This window comes from Sinocyclocheilus anshuiensis, unplaced genomic scaffold, assembly GCF_001515605.1.
Source record: "Sinocyclocheilus anshuiensis isolate Anshui unplaced genomic scaffold, SAMN03320099.WGS_v1.1 scaffold135, whole genome shotgun sequence".
Lineage (NCBI taxonomy): Eukaryota > Metazoa > Chordata > Actinopteri > Cypriniformes > Cyprinidae > Sinocyclocheilus > Sinocyclocheilus anshuiensis.
The window spans coordinates 1,434,917-1,444,203 of record NW_015552564.1 but is presented as its reverse complement, the minus strand read 5'-3'; the positions used below and the strand labels follow the sequence as shown (position 1 = coordinate 1,444,203).

Here is a 9,287-nt window from a genome sequence, read left to right as displayed (position 1 = left end):
AAAGGCAGAAAAAAAAAATCGCATTTACCTTTTAAAGTTTTTATTTAGGGGCTTCCATACATGAAGATGACTTGTTAGTAATTAAAAATGTGGAGTGTCAATTTACACTAAGTGCAAATAGCCCGCCTTGTTGGAGGCTATTTACACTAACTCCGCCCACCAACATGTGATTGGTGTAGTCAACGACTGTCAAATGTTAGCTTCTGTGGCGTAGATGGTAAAGCATGTACCACAGTGTCTTTGATGCGATCGATCCAGGTTCGAATCCGCCCTTTGCCAAACTTGTTTTCCCCCTTTTCAAATCTCATATCACATCGAAAAAGCATGTATTTTCAATAAAAATGAAGGAAATAATCAAGAAGTTGAAACTAAAGTATCAGGTAGGGTTAGGGTAGGTCTAGAGAGGGCTTTATTGTCCCAATAAGGTGACATCCATTTAATAATTTGAATTAAAATTATAATTTACACTCAATACATTACTATTGCATACTGTTTTAAAATGTACTACAATAATGAGGTGCAGATAACTGCCACTATTTGCATTAAGTAGTATAAATAACAATCTAGACAATCCCTCAGTGTAAATAATATCTATTGCTATTTGCACTTAGTGTAAATAGTCTCTATCGCTATTTACACTTAGTGCAAACAGCCACTGCCTTAAAAATAAGCAGAGCTGTCAATCAATAAAAAAAAAAAAAAAAAAAAAAAAAAGAAACTATTTAGTTAATCGGATAAATGTTAAAGCCGCTTGCCATATACTGCGGCTGTTGAGAAAAGCCTTCTGGATGGTCCATTCGCGAAGCGCTCAGACGATGCCCCAACAGCGCGTGGACTTCTGCTGCACCTTCACTGTTTACTTCACACACAAAGGGTCTCTGACGCGTGGAAAATGGTGCAACTGGCAAACGGCGGAGTGATCTGGAACTCTTAAGTGCCATGAAGAGACAGAAGCAGATTCCATGCCAGTCTAGCAGCACATCTATCGCTCCACACGCCTGAAGATGAAGATGATGATCTCATGCTTGCACCCGTTTACCTCGCTGTCTCGTTTAAAAACAATGTCTTCAAGGAAATTCGCTGCATGAGTCAACAGTCACGCCGTATCTCTAAATTACTTGATCTCTTTTCGACCATGAATTAAACTGCAATCCAAAATGAAATTTCCAACGGAAAACCCAAGGAAACCAGGAAACTGGAACCCTCCACAAGGTAGGTACAACATTTCGTTTCCAAAATGCATTTCCAGTGGCATACATGAGTTATTGCTCATGCTGTATATTTGACAGACGTTATTATGAGCATAATGAAGCATACATGCGCTCTGGCAGTCAGCTGTCATATAGAGTGATTTAAGAGCCCAACTAATCCAATCAAAAACACTTTAACCAAGATGCGCAAAATGACGATGGGGTACCAGTGGGTGAGGTAGTTGACTGTGTGTGATCAGTTAGTGGTACAAAGCTTTAACATCTCTGTTAATTCTAATAAAGGATCTCATTCTGTCCGTCTCAGTTTTTCAGTGGACACCTTTATTAAGATTCACAACCACGCGTTTAAATTACAACATCCGTTGATGCTTAAGAGGTGTTCCTCACAAATCACAATCACGACATGACCGAGAGACCTGCATGGTTGATGTTTGCTGCAATAGTTTAGAAGGGTGGAAGAGGAAGAAGTCACAAAGACGTCTATATGAGCAATTCAATGCTACTTTTTCTAGAAATCTTCAACAGAGGTGCATCATAACGCGCCTACAAAGTCTGCGAGTACTATGCAGAGACACGAGAGATGCATAATGCAACGTGGGTGACGCGCATTACCTAATCTTACTATGTACAGGAAAATCACACACATTCACGATACTGGTTTATATATTTAAATGCGTTGCAGATAATGCCTTACGAGATAATAAACATACTTTTTTGACCTTCCAGAATTGTTCTTTTTCTTTTGGGGAACAGGTTATTATTATTATTTATTTTAACATACCTTTGACCGCTGCAGCTCCTTTATATAATGCGACTACAGTTTAATTCACTATTGTCGAACTATATTTTAATATAAATTCAAATTAATAAGACTTAATGTTCTCCTAATTATTTGCTCTGAATTTTCAGTGAAAAAAAAATATACTGTATATAAAAAATCTGAAGGTAGGGTCAAGATGGCTTGTAAACAACGGTCGAATTGTCACAGTAAATTATTGCGGTCATGCTGCAGGGATAGTGTCCACATAAACAGTTGTGCAATACAACATCATATTGAAGGCGAAGGGATTGCCTGACTAAAAGAAAGTTGAGGGGAAATTACTTGAGGCTCAGTCTTTATATGTGCTTTCTGTGATTAATGCATTCTTTGGTTTATTGATTATAGGGTCATTTTAATTTATTTACAGTACCACCTCCACAAGATGATTTTTTGTAGAATATGCATATTGGTTAGTAATGCTTATGCTTTTATGTGTTTATGAACAAAGCCAGGCGGTCTGAAACAGTGTAGCTTATCGTTGCTCCACCCTTGTACTGCTGCTTTCTACTGTAATGGGTTTTCAGAAAGCCAAGAGAAGTGTGTGTGCAGACATGTGTGTGTATGTGTGGATATGCAGCAATGGTCAGAGGCTTTGGGACTATTACATGTGAAACACCACCCTTTGCCACCTGGAGTGTTTACATTAATTTAAAATAGTCACGTTTAAAAAGAAAGTAAAATGAACACAGGAGCGAACACTAAACTCGAAAAGCAAATTACTTCGATTTTTGCTTTGAATAGGCTCTTTGCAGTGGATAAACGACAACATATATCAGTGGTTTGCAACACAAAAATGTATAGCTGGTCTGTGCTGATAGGATAGTGGACAGCAGGGAAAAATAAAATGCAAAATAATAAAATGGAAATCATTATATAGTGTAGCAAGTCTCATAGGTTTATCAGCTCTTAAAAGAGGAGAAAATGCACATCTTTTTGACGTCAGGGCTGTGGGTCCAAACTTTACGTTATTGTCGCAAATTCATCTGTCAGTTGCTAGAAGCCAAGCAAATAGGATTCCATCATGAAGAGGTTGCGTGTCATGCTCTCGTCCTCGAAAACTATGAACGAAACTACGCAAGGTAAAATAAAACGACATAGACTACATTAAAATTAATATTTTTTCACATAATTTAAGATTTTACAAACATTTTTGTTTTGATTTGTACAAGTTTGACTTGATGTTTGATATAAAATCCTGAAGCAATTCCAGTGTTGTAAATGATCACATGCATGGCAAAAACATATATTGTCTCTTTTTTTAACAGTGCCAGTGCAGACCAACTTGGTACCGCCGAAGAAGGTCCAACCAGGGATGTTGCAATCCAGCTTGGTGCAGGCCAGTGTGGCCACCATGCAGAACCCCATGGGTTGCTCTTTACCTCGCCTTTCTGTCTCCCGGCCCGCTAGTATGGTGGCCAGCATGGAAGCGGTGGCGGACGGCTCAGCCCTCCTCACGGTCATGAAGTGGAAGACTGTCCTTGCCGTGTTTGTGGTGGTGGTAGCGTACCTGGTCGCCGGCGGTCTGGTGTTCAGAGCCCTGGAGCAACCCTTTGAGAGCAACCAAAAAGACACCATCACTTTGAAGAAAGCCGCCTTCCTGGAGAAACATAGCTGCGTGACCCGAGATGAGCTGGAAGAGCTCATCAAGGTAAAACTGTTGCTCATCTGTAGTAGAGCTCGGCTAGTGTCCCTTGTGGGATCTCAGATCTAGTGTAACAATATAGCTTCATCGATCTGTCTGACATGTGAGCTTCACTCATGCAATAGACCAGGGCACAGCGGTTGGACAATTCTAAATGGAGCAAGTGACGAAAATAAATGTAAAGATATCGGAGCAGACTGTCATAGCAGACTTATGACAGCAAGCCGTTTGGTGTAGAGTTGAAGTGTTTGATGGATAGTGGCCATGATGGCAGTAATCAATCTGTTTTGCAGTGTTGAAGCGATGTCCAAAGTCCATTCTGGTCTTTAATAGTTCCCATTTACAGAGGCTACTTTAACACGACTTTTCAGAAATGGTCTCAGCAAGAAAATGGCAGAGATTTATGGAGGAAACACTGCAAACTCTGCAACCTTTCAATCTTTGAAACCTGACTAATACATTTTTGTCAGGTCTGTTATGTGATGTCTAGCGCTGTGACAAAATTTAATTTTCATTCCTGCAGAGTTAATTTACTGTAGACTTACGATTAAGTTCTCATATCAAGGGTTCAAGGTTTTGCTGATTAGCATAAATCCATTTGCCCCTGCTGGTAGATTCTGTAATTACACCCTGTTGGCTGCAAAGAGCATCATTCTCCATTTATATCTTGCAAAAAATAAAGCAGTATACAAGTATAAATTGTAAATCGTAATATTTTTTAATACTTACATTTGCCTTAGTTTTTTTATCTTAATTAAATTGTTAAGTTTTAGTAAGTTAATTACCAATTTATTACAAAGTCATACAATTTCAAGACCTTTCAATTTAGTGCACAAGTCATTTTCTCTTTAAATTTGCAATTTCTTTGTATAAATTCATGTTTACTTTCTCATAGACTCCTGGCAGACCCATGTTTATGTCAGTTTTTATTTTAAGAAAGGTAGATAAATTCTTGTCCATGTAATTTGTTTATAGCCTGGTTTACAAGGGTCAGGTTCTGCTCAAGCTTGTCAGATGCAGTTTATTTGTCTTGCACTGCGTCTCCCTTTTTTTCACTAGTTCTGGGGTTTTCAGGGACCAGTGCTCACAGCTCCTCTTAAAACAGGGAAAGTGGCACCCAAGTGCAGAGACCTTCCATAAATTGACTCTGGTTCTGTTCCAATAGCAAGTGAGCTGCCTACTTAGGCAGCATTGTAAGGCATCATAGTAATGTTCACGAAGCAAAGGCTGTTCTAAAGGATACGTTCTTCCAGGCAAATTCTAGAGCATAGCATGTGTCTGTTGTGGAACATGCAATAATGTTGAGAAAGATGACAGATGAGGTGAGATAAAAATTGATTATATGCTTAGAATTCAATCAATGATTAAGTGTATTGTTAAAATAGTTGTGCTGTGAAATGTCCATTTTAGCGACATTGGTTGTTGTATGTATCATGGCATTTCAGAAATGAAATGTCCGGTGACTGCGCTAAAAGGTTTACACTCTATTGCATTTGAAAATAACCTGTCACCTACACTAAACCCTGCAAAAGCAAACATGATATAAAAAGGCATTTGCTGAAGCAACCATTTGCTTCTACAAGACTTTAAGCTTTTTTTTATCACAAATCATGTTTCATGGGACTAATAATCACAAGTGCAATGCTGTACCAGGTGGGCTACCGAGCAAGTTTACTACGTCAGAAAAGCCATACATATGGAGCTGACTACGTAATGCAAATGTGAAAATGAATTAGTTTACAGATAAGTGTTTTTCATAATCACAATTTCTGTGAAAGGAATAAAAAAACTGCCCCAAATGTTTATGTCAGCTGGAGGCTGTTGTGAATTGTATGTATAGGCACATTTTTGGAATTAAAAAAAAAAAAAAATTGTAGAGGCATGTTTTTCCAACAAGATTATGTTGCAAATTTGACTTAAAATTTAATATTTTTCTTGTAGTCTTACTGGTAAATTTACATATGCAAACTTGCTCATCTTAGCAAGTTAGCATTAGGGTTACACGAAGAAAAAAAAAAAACTGTCACAATCACATTATCTGATTTACTGGAATCCATTAACAAGTCCTGAGATTTTTTTATACAATGCAGATCAAATTAGACACTGACAGATTCTCAGCTTCCAAAAAATCGTTCATATGGCTCAAGCAGCTGCAATGCTCTGTCAATGTCTGACTATTCTGCCAGTTTCATTATTCACTCAACGGGTCACAACACCAACAGTGGAAGACCATTTGTTGAAGTACACATTCTTAACCTAATTGTGTTGAGCAGTCAATATTGTTGTGTGGTTCTGGTGTTTGTTACTGTGATTTTCGGTTGCTCAAGATGTCCTTGAGAGATGAAGCCAAGTTAAAACACCAGAAGCTTCTTTGATAGATGAGCGGTGATAATTATCCAGCCCCGCAGATAAAGAACAATCAAGTCTTAAAAGCATCTGCTGGGGAATCTTGATTCCTTTTGCGCTAATGGGGCTCCATCAGGAGTATGGGCAGGGGAAAACGTGAAACTCGCCCATCGCAATGCTCCCTGGAATGACTGAGGCGGGGAGGTTAAAAACCATAATTGAATCAATAACCTGAAACCCTAATTTAATCTAGAACCAGCAGCATTTGAGAGCTTTGTAACAAAGCACCATTTCAAAATAGCTCAGCCTCACCGACTCCAGTAGAGCCTGAGAGAGGCGGATATGACAGCTGCTTCCTGTCAGCTTCTGCTGTTGAATGTTGTTTGAGCTGGGAGTTGCGGAACAAAGAAAATGGAAAACAGATCTGCAGCGGGAAACGTAACTTGTGGTTTTGCTGATTAGAAATACTGCAAAGCGTTGATGATTCAGGCTAGGGGTGTGTGGATTAGCTGCATGTAAACTGTTGCTTTCGCTCTGCTCAGGCTGTGAGCTGTGCATATGTACTGCAGTCTGGCAGTGATGTAACTGGAGGTGAAGAATTTGAAGAAATGCCAAAGCACTTCTTTGAGCTGTAGACCAGACAGAGCGTGTGCGCTAATGCTTGCACATTGACTATCAAAAGGTGTTTTTTTCTGCTAAAATTGCCAGGAAATGTTCAAGCATTAGTGTACTGTCTACAGCTCTAGGAATTGCTTTGGCATTTGCTCAGATTCTTCACCTCCAGTTGCATCACCCTACCTGCCAGGAAATGGAAGAAAATATTTCCCATATTCTATTATTTATCCTCTAACACTGGCTAAATAAATATACTAGAGATATACAATAAATTATTACTATAGGGTTCTGGAATGATTTAATTAAATCATTTACTTTTGTAATTAAAAGCAACGCAACAAATGCTACCATTATATATTATTACTTGAGAATGAGACTTTATATTTTGCATTACAGTAGTGAGAATTGGAGAGTAAAGTAAGCTTAAATGTTCTGAAAATAATGTTATAATACCAATGTTTTAAGGGTAAGCTTTGCTTACTTTATGCAATTATATTTAATTAACATTAATATATTTTGTAGTATGTTTTGGTTATATTATACCATTTGTGAATGTCAAAATGAGAAGTCCAAGTCATGTTTTACCACAAAAACCAATATAAAATGGTGCTATAGTATATGAAAAGTTACTATAGCATACATCAGTTGAGCAGCTACAGTATGTGGCTTTTCGAAAACCGTGCTTTCAGTACAAATTTAATTTCGAATCATAACACAGTGCAGTGGTGATTAGTGGAGATTGGGTTTCCTGATCAATCTCTGTGTTTAGGCAGAATCTTATAGCTCGGAAAAACACATCCCTCATGACACTCAGTATTTACAGCTTCTATATGCTTTACCTCTGTCACAGTGACATTTCTCATGATGGGATTGAAAGCTTTCAGACGCTGTCATCTGAGCACCCGCTGTCTGCTCTGAAGACGCATTTATATTTCTTCGAATTCATCTTCTCACCACCTTAAAAGAGGTATAACGTCTCTCAGTAGTGGACACAGACGCATATACAAGTCACCCAGGCAAGCAGATTAGTAAAATGCTATTTAGATCCGTTCAGAAAAGAAATTGAAGATGAGCTGCAGACATATGGAATGCAAATTTGTGCTTTCTAGCAGTCTGTGTTGAGGTAAAAACCATTTGCGCTAAACGGTCGAAGACATCACATTATACGAGAGAATTGAACTCTTCAAAGAGCATCCACCCAAGGGACAGCAGTTTCCATTGAAAGAATCTCAAGCTGATTGATTGGTCAGATACAGAGAATGTAAATGTGGCTATTTGAGTTTCATTATACTCAAAACTTCAAAGATTGAAATAAGATATCTGCTATTCATAAGATATCATACGATATGAAGATATCTGCTATTCACAAATTCCATCATTTATTTTGTTCTTGATTTAATAAGCTTGCATTATTTTCTCTCGCATGAGGTTCTGCTTTCATGGCTACACTTGGCTCAAACTTCGTTTTCCGCATCCAGTCTAGACTGACAGACTCTGAATCTGCCCTTGTGTACCTGCCCTTCAGCTGCCCACACGCTCATTTCTCACACCTGAGCCGCTTCCTGTCGATCTCAGTATAGTACTTCCATCTGCTCTCGAGGCGTCCTGTTGGGCTGAGTGACCTGTTTCTGATCCGCCCTCTGTGTTCCTCTCTATTAATGATAAATCTGATCATCAAAGGCTCGTTAAAGCTAGACAGCTTATTTGGATCATCACCTCAGTAGGGTGCCTTGGCCATGACAAACTGTATGTCAAAAACTACAGTTTGCTTAACAAAAGAGGATCTATTTATTGTTTGTTCAATTTGGAATGACTAGAATGTGTGAGGCATCATGAGTCATCATGCTTCAAAATATATAGCTGGATGTTTTATGTACTGCTTGATATATAGGCTCATTGGAAAAGGCTCTATGTACGTTTTTGAAAAACTCCAAAAAGGTGCATATACATACAATTTCCAGCTGAAATGAGCACTGCAGTAAACTACACACACACAAAACCAGACTTTGAACAACATTGTTATCACCTAAAAACACTTTTACCATAGTGCATGATTAAGAACATATATTTTGCACACTAGCAAGTAAAATACTGCAACATGACAATACAAACAACAATAAAATCAGAAATGCAGATATTGTAAATAAACTGACACATAAATGCATTATGAGACAGAACGCAGAAGTTTACTGTCACCGTAATGTGGGAATTATGATCACGCAATATTGACTGATGGATCGGCAGAATCGTCTTTCTGCGAGTCATTAAGAAATTATGGTTGAATTCTATTGAAAGAAATATGAGGTAAACGTGTGAATACATAGCCTAATGTGCGCACTTTTGGAGTAAAGTTTCTATGTTGTGTGGCGAAGCACTGATCAAAAATATGGAAGCAAACGTGATTGACGTCTCGTTATTCTGATCAAAATATCATTAACTCCCAATTGTTTTTGCATTCCTGGCAGAAATGAGAACTATTAGTGTCACTTTAATCAAGTATTATTATAAATAGTGGTCAAATATCGAAGCTATCTAATCTCAAGGTAAAATCAGAATATTTATTGTAAAAATGGTTTTGTAACAGCTGTCAAAAATAATCTATATATTTACTGCTGTGATTTGTGATATATTTGATATATATATATGTGATATG

At 38.0% G+C, this 9,287-nt stretch overlaps 1 protein-coding gene across 1 annotated transcript in view; it reads left to right on the top strand.

The window, feature by feature from the left end:
• Window positions 1-831: 831 nt before the first annotated feature.
• LOC107664828 (potassium channel subfamily K member 10-like) overlaps window positions 832-9,287 on the top strand; it is a 19,149-nt gene continuing 10,693 nt past the window's right edge. The window contains exons 1-2 of the mRNA XM_016455505.1: window positions 832-1,212; window positions 3,297-3,679. Of these exons, the coding sequence (XP_016310991.1) occupies window positions 1,158-1,212; window positions 3,297-3,679 (438 nt within the window). The 5' untranslated portion in view covers window positions 832-1,157. The remainder of the gene's footprint in view (window positions 1,213-3,296; window positions 3,680-9,287) is intronic.